Consider the following 16,527-nt stretch of genomic DNA (forward strand, 5'->3'; position numbering starts at 1 on the left):
CAGTTAAGAAGTTGACAAGAGTAAGGAAGAAAAGGGAAGAAATAGATTAGAATATTGACGTAAGCTTACCAGAAATTAGTGTTACGATTAGCGACATGACGTCATATCGGCTACTGATCGTGACTGTTGACAGCAAGTAGCAACTAATCAAGTAACAACCTCAATTTTACAAGACTCAAGAATTTGTATATTCAAGACTCAAAAATGTCATTCAAGACCCAGAAGACAGAGGTAAATATATAATTAAACGTAAAGCTCGTCAGATAAAGGTGAGAAGCATTAGTCGGTGATATCAACGTTGTTTTGCTGCTACACAGTATCATCTTTAGCCAGCACAAGCTTGTTAGAGTCATATTTAAGCAGAGGTAAACTCTAAACTTGCATATTACTGGTGATCCCGCAAAATATGGCAAGTAAACAGATCGACTCTGCCCCTGGTGGAGGTAGACGAAAAGTAAGCTTCGACAGAGGGAAGAAGTGATAATGCATGTGATTGCTGTAGGAGATGCAGTAAACTGGTAAGAGATGATGATAAGGAACTCTTATGTGATATTTGTATAACTTGGTATCGTGCCAAATGCGAGAGGATACCTGATGAGATTTATCGATTTATGGTAGAAGAGGCAGAATCCTAGTTTACGTGGCACTGTGTCTCTTGTAAGAAAGGGTGTGCAAAATTAAAATCACATATAGAGAAATTGGAGAAGATGCAAGCAGACTTAATCGAGAAACAAGATCTACTGCAGGAAGAGGTTAGGGAGATACGTGAAGCAGTTAAAATGAATAAAGATGATTTTAACAACGTTAATGGAGGAGTAGCAGTTCTGGAGGCTAAAGCAGTGGATACTAATGAACATATGGAAAAAGACAGGGAGACTCTACAAGATTTGAGCTCACGAATGGTGAAAGCTGAAATCAGTATACTGGAAATGAGGGAATTAAGTACTAAAGAAGTAAATGTGGTACAAGGGGCAAGTGGGGGGAATTTGTCGGCATCTCAGAGTAAACAGGAGGTAATGGATATGACTACAGTTTTGCAAGAACTAAATAATATGAAAATGAGAGAAAACAACATAGTGGTGTACAATGTCCAAGAAAGTAATTCAAACATGTTCCAGGAAAGAATTAATCATGACAGACATATTGTCAAAAAAAGAAAAATCTGAATACATGTGAGGTTCGTGAGGATAAGATGGTTAAAGTGATTAGGCTTGGAAAAAGAGTAGCAGGTCGAGATCGCCCGATACTGACTGTACTGACTGACTCAGAAGCGAGAAATAATGTATTTAGAAACATAAAGGATTTGGGCAAGGACGACAACCTGAAGATTTTTAGGGTGTCCTATGATTTAACCAGGAGAGAGAGAGAAATGGATAAAGAATTGTTGAAGAAGGCAAAAAACTTAACGGACCAGGGAGAGGGGAAGCATGTGGTCAGGACCCACCCTGGAACCGAAGGGTTGTCAAGGTGGAAGATCAGAGACCACGGCCAGAGTAGAAATCAGCCCAAGTATGTCATATGCTGGGAATGTAAATAATGTAAATAGAAAGTTTAGTGTTATATTTACAAATGTGGATGTATATACTTTTGATAAGATTTTAGAATTAAGGTCATTACTTGATACCTTAAGTGACAAGCCTAACATTATTGCCCTCTCTGAAGTTAAACCTAAGCACTTCAGATATCGAAGATATCTTGAAGAATACAACATTGAAGGATACGAGATGGAAGAAATTAATGTCATGGGTAATGAAGGTAGAGGTCTCTTGATATATGTGAGAAGTGGCATCAAGTATAGCAAAGTTGATCTGGTATCATGTTTCTGTGAATATTGTTGCCTGGAAATTACGCTTCAAGGGGAGAAACTTGCTTTAACCCTTGTATATCGGAGTCCAAACAGCCAGGAGGAAAACGATCAATTGCTGCTGGATTTACTGCAAGAGGACTTGATCCTCGTTTTGAGCCATTTGTATTGAAAGGAACTATATCTAATAATCCTAATGGAAAGTCAACAGTGTAAATGTGGATCTGGAGTCACAGGCGTAAGCCTCTTCCAGGAAGTCTTCTATGTATCTATAATATAATATATATATATATATATATATATATATATATATATATATATATTATATGTGTGTGTGTGTGTGTGTGTGTATCTAATGTATATATATATATATATATATATATATATATATATATATATATATATATATATATATATATGGAGTGATTGGATAGGAGCAATGTGGATTTAGGACAGGTAGAGGTTGTGTAGATCAGATTTTTGTGGTAAGACAGATATGTGAGAAAGCTATAAGAAAAGGTAAGGATGTTTTTGGGGCTTTTATGGATCTGGAAAAGGCTTATGACAGGGTAGACAGGAAGGCACTGTGGGAGGTTTTGCAGATATACGGGGTAAGAGGAAAGCTTCTAGAAGCTGTCAAGAGTTTTTATGAGAGTAGTAGAGGATGTGTCAGGATTAGAAATGGAGAGAGTGAGTGGTTCGAGGTTAAGGTGGGACTTCGTCAGGGATGCGTTATGTCGCCCTGGCTGTTCAACTTACACATGGATGGGATAATGCGAGAGGTAAATGCAAGGGTGGTGAGTCAGGGATTGGTATTGTAGAAAGTGGAGAAAAGTGAGAGGTGAGCCAGCTGTTGTTTGCGGACGACACTGCGCTTGTGGCAGGATCGGAGGAGGGATTGAGGAAGTTGTTGACAGTTTAGGAGAGTGTCTGCAAGAAGAAAGTTGAAGATAAATGTGGGTAAAAGTAAGGTGATGAGATGTACAAGGGGTGAAGGTGGCAGCAGACTGGAAGTGAGTATTAAGGGAGAGCGACTGGAGGAAGTGGATAGTTTTAGATACTTGGGTGCGAATGTGGCAGGAAAGGGTGGAGTGGAGGTGGAGGTAGAATGTAGATTGAGAGAAGCGAGTAAATGCCTTGGTGGATTAAAAAGTGTAATGAGGAATAGACATTTGGGAATAGATGCTAAGAGGAGATTGTATGAAGGAGTGATTGTGCCAACAGCACTGTATGGGGCAGAAACATGGAACATAAGAGAGGAAGAGAGAAGGAGTTTGAATGTGTTTGAGATGAAGTGTCTGAGAAGTATGATAGGTGTTACTAGGCTGGATAGAGTGAGGAGTGAGGAAGTGAGGAGGAGAACAGGGGTGTTACGGGAGTTGGGAGATAGGGTGGATGAAAGAGTATTGGGATGGTTTGGACACATGGAAGATTGAGTAATGAAAGACTAGTAAAAGAGGTATGGAAGACAGATGTGGAGGGAGTGAACATGAGGGGGCGACCTAGGATGAGACGGATGGATGGGGGTGAAAGGGGCTTTGGGGAAGAGGATAATGTCTGTTGAGGAAGGACGGAAGAGGACAGAAGACAGGGGTGAATGGAGAATGGTTGTATATGGATGATGTGATGCATGAGGTGGAATGGGTGGGGGAATGGGGGGTGAGGTAGTATATGCGAGAAAAATTTGACGCAGCCCGAAGGGATTTCTCCCCGTATTGTTCTTTTCTGCATGAGGGGACGGGGAGGGGGGTCGCCGATTTAATGAAGCGGCCTTGCTGCGGATGTGCTGTGTCTTGCGATACTGCCTTTGACCCAGGGCAGTGGACAAGATGCAGAGATGACCTGTCATCCAGGAGGTGCCAAGATAAGAGGGAAGTGGAGGGTAAAGGGGAGTAGAGTGTATTAGGGATGGAATGGGTGGGAATGTTTTTATGCCTTTTTCTTTTTGGCTACCTCCCTTGTAAGGGGGAAAAAGCCTTTGGTATATGTATGTATGTATGTATGTATATATATATATATATATATATATATAAATATATATATATATATATATATATTATATACATGTATGTATACATATATATATATATATATGTATGTATATAATATATATATATATATATATATAATGTATTATATACAATATATATATTATATGTATGTATATATATATATATATATACATGTCTATATATATATGCATATATATATACATACATATGTGTGTGTGTGTGTATATATATATATATATACACAGATCTGTGTGTGTATATGTCTATATGTGTATATGTCTATATATATATATATATATATATATATATATATATATATATATATATATATATATATATATATATATATATATATTTATATATATATATACTTTGGCGGGAGGTTCTCCCTCTGGCAAGAAATGTTGTAGATAATGGCATGATGACAATTCGCAATTGTCTTGTTAACTTGCTTAAAACAGGAAACTAGGTTGCGCAGTTCAAGAGGCAATCTATGTCGAAGGTAAAAATCTATTTTCCTTAAAAAACGGGGGTGATTTGATACAGGCCTTCGGGAATTGGCATTAAACATGACAAAATTTTCACAATGAATGAGAATTCGACAAGAAATAATGGTCACAAACTGTCAGGAAGTAGATTATTTGGAAGTGGGTAGAAACAACTTTGCCAACCGTGTAGTAAATGAATTTAATAAACTTCCTGCAGAGGCAGTACAATATAATAGTTAGAAATTTTAAGATACTTTTAGGTAAATACCTAAGTAATATGCTGTAATTCATTTAATTTTATCTGTTTATCTATTACTACTATGATTTATCTATTTCTTATTTACTTTTCTATTATAAATTAATAACATTTATCTGTTTATATGTTTGTCATTTATCATTATCTATTTCATATACATAATATATACATACATACATACATACATATATATATATATATATGTGTGTGTGTGTGTGTGTGTGTGTGTGTGTGTGTGTGTGTGTGTGTGTGTGTGTGTGCGTGCGTGTGTGATTGCTAGTTCTGCTTTATGTATTTTCTTTAAGACTATCTTTTTGTCTTAACGTGTTAAGATTTCGAGTCTCTTGACTCTTCTTTAAGGGGGTTTTACACAATCAAACATGTTGGCCAACTCGCTCATCAAACCTCCAACAAAACATGCTTGAAGAGTTGTTACACGTTCAGACCAAACAGACAGACAACCTCAGTCGGTGCCAAGAGGAGAAGGGGCAACAAGTCCCTTACTCAAGACGTGGTGATAGCAATTGGGATAGTGACTGCCCTCAACGAAAAGAAAAGGAAACGTTCAAAGTGGACAAAGGACTGGTTACTGAAAAGGGAACACATTTCTCATACCAACTTAATGAAGGAACTGAAATAACACCCAGATGAATGGCGCATGGACGAATCAACATATTTAGAACTTCTGCATTTGGTCACTCCATTCATTACTTGTAAAGACACCGTTATGAGAAAGTCCATTAGCCCTCATGAACGGCTGAGCACAACATTGCGTTTTTTTTAGCAACGGACAGACCTCTCCAAGACTCGAGATTTTCAGCTCTCATCGCAACTAGCACCTTATCTAGGATTATACCAGATGCTTGCCATGCCTTCTTAAGGAACTACGAAGACAGTTGATTTTTTCATCACATCATCCCGCGTGCACTGAGGGTCAAGTTCTTTTAGCTTTCCATGCAATTCATATATACCTTTATTTCTTAAATTCCTATTAGAGTATTCTTTCGATTTCACCTTCCACAATGCCATATGCTTCCTATATATGTCAATGAAATCTACCATAATTTCCTTTTCCTTGTCCTTACCGGCACACGTATCATTCATTTTGGAAATAATCGGGAAGTCTGTCACTGAAGGAGCTGCTATAGATGTTACCTCTGCGAGATTTGAGTATGTATGACGGTTGGAGACTGATGCGTGTTCAGACGTTCATGCATGGACATGAACGAGCAAGCTCCGCCCACAAAAGTCAGGCCAGATCAGACATCCGTCCAACATGTTCACCCCTTTCACATGTTCAAACATACTCTCAAACATCGTGTTGTCAAATGTGCTGGCCAAGATGTTTGACCATGTAAAAACCCCTTTAGTGGCTTGGTATAGTGGCTGTCTCTATGTTAGAGTTGCTATTGAACTGAAAATGTCAGATGGATGGTATTTAAGGGCTGTGTTATGTACTCGTTCTTGGTGTTGATTGGTTCGTCCGATCGGGTGATCTCTCCCTGTGCTCGTGTTGGTTTTGCCCGGCAACAGAGTTCCTCCTCATGCTCGGTAGCGCATGATTGGACGCCTGGATGTTTAGACTAGGTTTCATATCTTTGATTAATAGTGCTTCAAAGATGGAGAGGCGACGAGTATCTTGGCATATGATTATGAGGTTCGTATTTTTCACCATTGTTTCTCTTGTGAGGGTTGTTTGATGTGCCTGTCTTAAATGTTTTTTGGGGGCTACTTGTTTAAGAAAATGTTTCCTGCCCATTTATACATGTATATGTATGTATATATATAAATAATATATATGTATCCGCATCCGACCTAATTATGGACCAAAAGGTCTCCTGTCGGCATGCTCTTCTTTTGTAATCCTTTTATAGATCAACAAAGGAAATTACACCACTGAGGCAGGGTAGTCAAACTAGTAGAGATTTCGGTACCAGTGATCCGAAATTACACAACTTCATTCTCAAGGCGGAATGAATTCACACAAGAACCAAGTGTTACACATAATTATCAAAGGAGAAGTCACAAAACATATTCACTTCCCTGTATATGTTACTCACAAGTTCGGGACGTTGGTACCAAAACCTCTACTAGTTTGACTAACCTACCTAAGTGCTGTAATGTCCTTTGCTGATCTTCTATAAAGATTGCCTCTTGAACTACGCCGTCTTGTTCTTGTTCGCTGTACTGAGCAATGTCACGTATCCCGATGTCACGTGGTTTTCATTTTTGTAGTGATGGTCAGTCGTCGGCCAGCACTCAGTCCCCCCCCCCTTTTCGGCCACCTGTCAGCTGTGTAGTTAGTCAGGGGCATTCTTTTGTTGAGGCCTTGCGCTCAGGTCAAAGTAGCCGTGGCCGTTAGTCATTTTTGCCAAGTTGTATTATTCTATTACTCTGTGGTTATATTTCTTTCTTTGTAGTTTACAATGTTTAATTTATAACGTAACCAGATTTCTTGCAACTGGTCCTTTTTTGAATCTCAGATACCATTTGTCAAGACGTACGCTGCGTCTTATGCCGCGTCCACACGGTCGAGCTGTGCCTGGCGGACTTTGCCCTTACCGGGCAAAGTTCGCAGACTCTGCCCGCGAAGTGTCCACACGGCTGACGATGGTGGTTGGAGGTTAGTTGGCCGCAAGCAGAGGTTGGGAGGGAGTGGTTCAGTGCGGTACGATAACCATGGTTCCCGCCATACTTGGAAAGAAGGTAGCACTTTACAGCATTATAATTGCTGCCTGCATTAAAAAGAAAAACAAGAAATCACGGAGACATATCTGATGCCGGGAGTGGTTACAAAGAAGTGATTTAATGGGAAGCTCAGTGACAATCCTACGTGAATTGCTGGATGAAAATGAACAATCGTTTTGCAATTACATGAGAATGAACATAAGCAGTTTTTCTGTTCTCCTTTCGAAAGTGGAGCCATATATACAAAGGCAAGAGACAAATATGAGGAAAAGCATAGCACCAATAGCACGTCTTGTCGAGACCAGTACACACTAGTACTAGGTGCGGACGTGGTAGTAAGGTAACTTCGGTCTGTACTGAGTGGGTTTGCTAACTTTGCTCGCACCTCACCTCATGCGTTTGGCAGCGATGTCAGCCCTCCATCCACTGCCCGCAAATGGCGCCGGGATCGGACAGTTTGATGGTTTGCCCGATGAAATTGCCCGTTGTCGAACAAAGCCCTCGTGCCCGGCGGACAGTGCTCGACCGTGTGGACGTGGCATTACGGATGTATTTAATTTTATTTAAATAATGTTCGAATGGCAACAGTTATCAATTGTCGGCCGGACATGTGTGCTTCGTGCAATGTCAAGTTGCCACCTTTGTAGTTTTTTCTTTCTTGTAACCCTTTCTACTATGCTGTGATTAGTATTAAGGTTTTGATTTTTGTTACGTGCATTTCTTGTGTGTAATTTTAAGTTTTGTAACTGGGTTAGGCTTGTTAGCTACCAGTTGAAGTAGGATAGGAAAACACTTCCTATTGAAAAAAAAAGATAATACGTGTCATATAATAAAATCAATTCCACCATCAAATGATAGATTTATAAGGAGAACGCCAAAGAACAATTAAATAACTAAAGAGATAAATAAAAGAAAATAATAACATCACAAACTCCCTGAGGAGCCGGTTACAAATCGCACTTGTTATCAAAACAATATGCATGTAACGACAGAGTAACTCCGACCCTCCCCTTGCTAGTGGATAAACCACTAATACCCCTTGAAATTCAATAACCTATATAAAGGCAAAAATAAAACATGCATATACAAAAAAAAAAAAAAAAAAATCCGAACGCACCCCCTGGTCAATCTCAATACGTCCTTCCAACCAATTCTATAGAAACCATGCAAGTGGGTCTGCCCCACTCTGTTACACTTAACTTCCTTCATTTTCTATACTGTCGTCTTCTACTAACACCCCTAACCTCCTCCTTACACCCAGCTTCAAACTATCTACCCGCCCCCCTTTTTGTCTTGCATTTGTACTCGAGGCTTTTTTCCATCTTTCAACGAAGAGGAGGCTGCCGCTTTCCGTAAATTTAAGGTAAACCCCTTTGTTTTAAGTGTTGCTCTGGTTAACCTTTTGTTGTACTACAGTGCTACGCGTGGTGACTAGACGTTTTATCTTAAACTTAGGTTTAGCAATAAGTAAATGCACGGAGTCTTTTAATCCGCTTTGTAAGTTTTCATGTTTGTATTTTCCTTTTACTGTACCATTGATTTGCATATTTTCATCTTTCATAATTCCGTTTCCGTTGTTTAAATAGGCCAAAATTGTTAACTTATAGTTTATTGTTAAATATATATATATATATATATATATATATATATATATATATATATATATTTTATACATAAAGTGTATAAATGTTTCATTTTAATTTTTCTGTCACCGTACTACACCGGACCTGGCAAATAACCTAACTTTTGAAGTAGTACGTCTGTTACGACCTTTTGCCGTAGATATTCACACTTTTTTAATACGCCAAAGACATATTATTGACAGCAATTAAACATAAGAATTGCTAATTGTCATCATCATGCCATTATCTACAATATACACACATAAATACATACATATTATATATATATATATATATATATATATATATATATATATATATATATATATATATATATATATATATATATATATATATATTCTTACCTGGTATTCTTACCTGGTGGGCTTCCCATCCACACACAAAACTTATGATGTAGGCAAGGAAGCCGCACTCTGCTGATACGCCAGCCCATAATTCTACACATGACATTTAAATATTAATTGCAACTGGCTGGATAGTGTATCATATACATATATATATATTTATATATATATATATATATAGATATATATATATTTATATATATATATATATATATATATAGTGTGTGTGTGTGTGTGTGTGTGTGTGTGTGTGTGTGTGTGTGTGTGTGTGTGTGTGTGTGTGTGTGTGTGTGTATCTTTTTAATTGCAACCAAATTCTAAACGAATTTTCAGATAATGAATGTACGTTTTCACAAGTTATCGTTTGCAAATGATGTTCAACTTCTGGGATTTAGATTACTCAAATTTTTTATTATTTCATGGCGCTACTTGGGGGAAGAAATCGATACAAAATGTGAATACGTAATTCTGAATTAGTAGTCTTGGTTACCATTTCGGGATCGTTTGAACAAACAAAAATTTGAAATTATTTTTGAAAAACTTACCTGTCCATCTGAGGTGACTGTCTATCCTTCCTATTGCCAAATGCACTGTCCAAACTACAGCTGAGATTTTTTCTTTCTTTCTTATCTACATAGAGTGTATTTTCAATTCAAAAATATATCATCACTGCCAAGCGTGTTAACAAGTCAAGTGCTTAACTTCATCAGCTATCATTTCTCAATGTTATGTTTACAATGTTCAACGTCTATTTTAAATAAATATCACTTTCTTTTATCTTTTCCATTTTCATTTGGTTATTAATATTATTGTTTGTCTAATAAATCATCATGGATTGGTAAAACAACGCTACACAATAAACACATAACCGATTATTCACACTTCACTCTTAGAGAACGACTTTGTTTGATTGACAGGTTGCTAGCCTTTCAGACGACTTTATTGTCGACAATCGAGATAAACATTACAATAAAAATGAAAAATATATAGTTGATAAAAAGTATTATAAATAAACATTAGAATATATTTTATTTAATATTATAATAAGAATAAACAATTGTTATTAGCTACACAACTTACATAGAACAAATACGTTGGTTCTACCGTTAAAACGTATATATTCATGATTGTCATACTGATGAGTATTATCCCTTGGGTAATATTGGAACGTATTCTGTAGTGTTAAGATAATTCAACTTGTAAAAAAGGCGGAACAATCATGCTTCCTATGAAATTGGAAGTAGACAATATATAATATCTACCAAATGCACCGTAACAACAGTTTCGGCATGTCCAATTGCACAGAAAAAAATGTATCATACCCACCTTCCGCTATTCTTGGCTAATACTTTATCAAAGTCAAGTATTTTGCAGAATATTCAGCATTATTTTTTTTTTCAATATATGAGTTAACTATCTAGAATGTACTATTCAGATGAATTCTATACTCTAATAACGCCGATATCTAATAGATACAACCACACAAATCTTGGCCAAATCTTCTTACCTTCTTACCAGGAATTTGTTGGGTCAACAGAGCCTGCCAGATCCAGGTGCCAGGCCCCAATGCGAGCCACAGCATGACAGGTTCCTTCAGGTGCAGCAACATATTTTTGTGTTTCCGGCTTGCTTGCTTGCTTGCAAAGTCTCCTACCACAACATCCTTCCTCTTTACCCAAGGTTGTAACCGGCATGGTTGACGGCTGAAACTATTCCCATAACCTGCGTCTTCAGGATGTTTTTGAGGAGGAGTGGGAGGTTGGACATGCATATGAAGGACGTGGTGGAGGATGGAGTGATGCTTGGCTGGGCACTGAATGCGGGAATGAGGACGATGTGATTTGGGGATGGAGGAACCAGAAGAACGCGTCACGACAATGGCGGCGAAGGAGATGATTGGGATAGACACAGAATGAGATGTCAGAATCCATGCCCTATACTGATAACAAGTTCATAAAAACTCATCTGTTTTAATGATTCATATTTTTATAAGGGAGTTTGAATGTGTTTGAGATGAGGTGTCTGAAAAGTATGATGGGGGTTACTAGGCTAGATAGAGTGAGAAATTAAGAGGTGAGGAGAACAGGGGTGGAAAGGGAGTTGGGAGATAGGGTTGATGAAAGAGTATTAGGATGGTTTGGACACATGGAAAGAATGAGTAAAGAAAGACTAGTAAAAGAGGTATGGAAGGCAGATGTGGAGGGAGTGAACATGAGGGGACGTCCTATGATGAGGTGGATGGATGGGGTGAAGGGGGCTTTGGGGAAGAGGGGAATGCATGTTGAGGAAGGACGGGAGAGGACAGAAGACAGGAGTGCATATGGATGATGTTGTGATGCATGAGGTGGAATGGGTGGGGGGGTGAGGTGGTATGTGTGAGCAAAATTTGACGCAGGGCAGTGGACAAGGTGCAGGGATGACCCGTCATCCAGGAGGTGCTAAGATAAGAGGGAGGGTGGAGGGGTGTGGAGTGTATTCAGGGATGGAATGGGTGGGAATGATTTTATGCCTTTTCTTTTTTGGCTACCTCCCTTGTAAGGGGGAAACAGCCTTGGTATATGCATCCAAGAATCTTAAAGGAAATGAAAAATGAGATTGTTGTTCCAATAGAAATTATTTTCAAGAAATCCATCATATCCGGAGATGTTCCAAGAGAATGGAAGCTAGCTAACGTTACTCCCATATTCAAAAAAGGTGACAAAAAGAAACCAAATAACTATAGGCCTATAAGTTTGACTTCAATTGTAGGAAAAATAATGGAAACTATCATCAGAGATGCTATCGAACATCATTTAGAAAGTAACCGTTTGATAAATGATAGCCAGCATGGTTTCAGACGGAAACGTTCTTGCGTGACTAAATTACTCGAATTCTACAACACAGTTATTTCGAATTATGACAAAAGAAACAATATAGATTTAATATATCTAGACTTTACAAAAGCTTTTGATACCGTCCCACACGAAAGACTAATTACTAAATTAGCTTTACACGGAATAAGTGGTAGCCTATTAAGTTGGACTAGTAATTGGTTGAATGGTCGAAAACAGAGAGTTGTTTTAAATGGAAAAACTTCTGGATGGAAAAATGTTACAAGTGGAGTTCCTCAGGGTTCCGTTCTTGGGCCACTTCTATTCATAGTATATATAAATGATATAGACCATGGACTAAAATCTACTGTTTCCAAATTTGCTGATGATACAAAACTGTGCGGAGTGGCAAATGATCACTCAAACCAATTAGATATTCAAGAAGATTTAGATCAATTACAGCAATGGTCTGAAAAGTGGCTAATGAAATTTAACACAAGTAAATGCAAGGTAATGCACATAGGTAAAAATAACAGTAAGTACGATTACAAGTTATTTGGAAATTCGTTAACAAAAGTGGATAGTGAAAAAGATCTCTGCGTAATTATCAGTAACGACCTCAAATCATCCAAGCAGTGTATTTCAGCCTCTGAGAAAGCAAATAAGATTCTGGGACTGATTGCGCGATCTTTTGATTTCAAAAGTCCATCACTCATTAACAAGCTATATAAATCGTTAGTTCGTCCACATTTGGAATATGCTGTTTCCGTATGGTCACCGAATCTCATTAAAGACATTGACAGACTGGAAAAAGTACAACGGCGAGCCACAAAACTGATTACAAATATCAAAAATAAATCATACGAAAATCGACTAAAACACATGAATCTGTTTTCCCTAAAAAAGCGTAGACTCAGAGGTGACTAGATACAGGTCTTTAAGATTTTAAAGGGAATTGACAACATCAAAAATGACAAAATTTTCACATTGAATGAGAATCAGACAAGAAACAATGGTCTCAAACTGTCCGGAAATAGATTCAATTTGGAAATGGGTAGAAACAACTTTGCCAACCGTGTAGTTAATGAATGGAATAAACTTCCTGCACAGGTAGTGCAATGTAGTTCAGTTCGAAGCTTTAAGAATCATTTAGATAAATACCTAAGTAAGATGCTGTAATGATTATAATTTATCTTATATTATTTGTTTTTGTTTTGTTATCTTTTGTCTGTCTGATTTTCATTTATTATTAGTTATATGTCAATCTATTATTATTTACTATTTACCTGTTTGTTTATTATTTAACTATACCTATGCATTTATTTATGTATTTTATTTGTTATTTACATTATTATAGTTTTTATTTATCATCTTATTATTAATATGATTTTTTTTTCGCATCCGACCTAGATATGGATCAAAAGGTCTCCTGTGGGTATGCTCCGCCTTTGTAAATCCTTTGTAAATGTATGTATAAATACACAACGAATTAAGATGAAAGGGAAGAGAAATAGGTGTGGGATGAGAGAAGGGTTGACGTTTGCTGGCCACCTCCATTATAAGGATAAGAGGGAAAACGCCTTTGGAAGTATATAATGAGAACAGCATGATCGTGATTTTTTTTTTTATTTAATAACATAATTAGAGTTTATAATATTCCTTTAGACAAGTGAATGGTCAGCATGTGGTAATGCAAAACTGAATTATGACAAAATTATGAAAAGATCTGATTAGGAAAAATAAGATTATAAAAAAAAGGCTACCTCCCTTGTAAGGGGGAAAAAGCCTTGGTATATGTATGTATGTATAAAAAAAAAATCTAGAAACCAAATGGAGAAAACCAAAGCACCAATAAAGATGAAGTCTTGAACAAAAGAGACGAAGAAGAAAGAGAAGGAGAAGAAGGAGGGCAAAATGAAGATCTTATGGAGTGAGGGCCTCAACTTGCGTGGAAGGGACTTTTTTTTTCTTTTTTTTTAAGGATGAGAAGAAGAAAAAATAACCCCAGGAAAAATGTTAATTGTCAAGCCATCGAAGTGACAGCAAGCAAATAAAAAATCAGTGCCTGTAGCGACAAGACAGAGAGGGAAAAGATTAACCCTTCGACTGTGGAGGCTTGGAGTTGGCTGAAGGGTCTCAGGATAGGCACTATAAGAGGGTCCACCTCCCTGACTCGACCACCAAAAGCTCTCAAGAAGTGACACTTTCTGGGTCTCCTCTTCTTCCCTAAGGTCTTCCTCCAGTTTCTCCCTCTCACAGGTAAGATACTGACCTTCACCAACCCCTCACCCTCCGAGTCTTCCTCCAGAAGCTTGCCCCGAGTTCGAGTCTTCTAAACTTCAGAAGCCACCCGGTACGGTAGGGGTCTCATTGCTGCCAAGGACGTGCCTCGAATGTGAATAAAATCGCCTGGCGCCAGAAGAATAGAAGGAATAAGTGTCGTCAGGTACGGAAAAGGGACGAAATTAAAGAAAACAAATCTTATCTGACCTTCCGACATTCTATAAATGTGTCCTATCTGACGCCAGACGATTTTATTCATCTAAGAGTCATTCGATCGAAGAAGCTAAGCAGTTCATGGCATTGCAACAGTATTAGTGCCTGATGAACTACATGACACTTGAGGCTCTGGTCTCTCGACAGCTTACCAACATAAGAAGTTGTTGAATGGCAGTAAAGAAAAATTAACATGAAAGCAGAAGCTGCTGCAAACTTTAATAATGTCTGCGTGCGTGTGTGTGTGTGTGTCTGTGTGGGGACACTGTCACCTTTTCAGCGTTTGGAGCTTCTGAGTTCAGGCGTTCTTGTTCTCCCTGCAGAAGGATGCGTTTCGCTGTATCGTTGGTAACCCTGATCCTGGTTGTTTTCGCCTTCGCCTTCTACCCGACCGAAGCGCAAGAAAATGTCGACTACGTAGACCAACAGGTAAGTGACGTCAACACTCACAAAGTTATATTTTCTACTTACAGCCCTGGTCACTTTTTGATCTGTCTTCGTTCTTTTCATCTCAGTGTCTTGAATCAAGAGTTCTTCATTGTTTTTTCTCGTGTACCCTTATTAAATGCTGTTCTTCTGGTTCTCTTCACCTAATTATTTTAGATAAGTTCTTCGTTGTTTTTCTTATGGACTGTGTGTTTATGTGATACTATTGTCCAATATCTCAAAGCCCACTTAATCGTCACGCATCCACTAACTCTCACTAGCTCCCATCTTTCGGACCCTTTTGTGAAACTCTCTGGCCCCTTCAGGGGAGGTCACGACCCCAGGTCGAGACCCAACGTCTATGCCTAAACGCATAGTGAGACTCAGAAGACGCAGCACAGAGAAAAGGCAACTTCTTGTTGCTAAAATGAAGTGCAGTTAGAACTTCTCTCTCACTTGAAATGCTGAAGTAGTACATCTAGAAGCATTTCAGTTGAGAGAAAAGTTCAAACTGCACTTCAATTCAGCAACAGGAAGTCGCCAACGTCTCAGTTTGGGCTTACTAAGATCTTCCTGACTCTGTCTTTCAGGTTCTTGCGACCCTTCTGGGGGAGGTCCTGCGACTAGCCCAGACGCCCTCTGGCCTCCTGCCGGAGGCCAAGCCGAAAAGGCATGGCACTGGTGCCATCAACACCATCCTGGGCCTGCCCCATCTCATCCACAAGGTCGGCAGAAGATAATTCTTCATCCCTTTCGTACCAACAAAGAAGAAAAAATCATCTTTGAAATTGACTGAATATCCAAATGATTAGTGTAAGTCACAACGTGTTTCCTCACACGCTGAGACTAAATGGTGACTTTAGAACACTAGATTAGACTAATTTGGTTTATTCCACAAACACCACTCAAGTCAGTTCAACATTCACCTCAACCAGACCATCTAAATTGTTAAAAGAATAAAGGAAAAAAAAACACAAAACGCATTCTTAGAAATTCTGTTGTTTACTGGACTACGCAGATGCCACTCATTTTTAAAGTTTATGAATTTTAAAGTCTTACCTAATCCCTACATGCTCTGTGGGAGTATTGGGTTGTTGTGTTTTGTAGTTGAATTGAGTTTTCTATTTAAAATAACTTACTTGAAGACCTGCGTACCATCTGTGTACCATCGACTGGTAACTGTAGCGGAGTACCACAGGTATTCATTCAGTTGATATTTTTTCCAACACAGTGGATACCACCAGATACCAGTGGGGAACCTGTTATATGTTTTAGAATCCGTTAAGGAAGGCCAATAAAGGAGCAGTTGCAATGTACTGTGATTTATTTAACCCAGCATGACCAGAAACATCTTTTATCTTTACCTTCTTGAACGCCTTTGTCTAAGGGGGAAATTCACTTCTTAGCAAGAATAAATAAATATATAGGTAGATAATAATGATAGTAATAATAATAAAAATATGATCATAGTAATAATGATAATTATAGTGATAATAACAATAATAAAAGATAATGATGATAGTAATGATAATAATGATAACAGCAACAACAACAATAATG

At 38.1% G+C, this 16,527-nt stretch overlaps 1 protein-coding gene across 2 annotated transcripts; it reads left to right on the plus strand.

The window, feature by feature from the left end:
- The first annotated feature begins 14,193 nt into the window (after positions 1 to 14,193).
- Positions 14,194 to 16,273, plus strand: LOC143026049 (pigment-dispersing hormone type 1-like). Of its 2 annotated transcripts, none has more exons than XM_076186041.1 (3): positions 14,194 to 14,304; positions 14,865 to 14,970; positions 15,558 to 16,273. In XM_076186041.1, exons 2-3 carry the CDS (start codon positions 14,869 to 14,871, stop codon positions 15,705 to 15,707), a joined length of 252 nt encoding a protein of 83 aa, XP_076042156.1. In that variant the 5' UTR covers positions 14,194 to 14,304; positions 14,865 to 14,868; the 3' UTR covers positions 15,708 to 16,273. The 2 variants fall into 2 exon arrangements, with proteins under 2 accessions (XP_076042156.1, XP_076042158.1); XM_076186043.1 differs by lacking the exon at positions 14,194 to 14,304 and adding an exon at positions 14,371 to 14,398.
- The last annotated feature ends 254 nt before the right edge of the window (positions 16,274 to 16,527 follow it).

The sequence above is a fragment of the Oratosquilla oratoria genome, chromosome 6 (assembly GCF_046742065.1).
Source record: "Oratosquilla oratoria isolate Oo_2021 chromosome 6, ASM4674206v1, whole genome shotgun sequence".
Lineage (NCBI taxonomy): Eukaryota > Metazoa > Arthropoda > Malacostraca > Stomatopoda > Squillidae > Oratosquilla > Oratosquilla oratoria.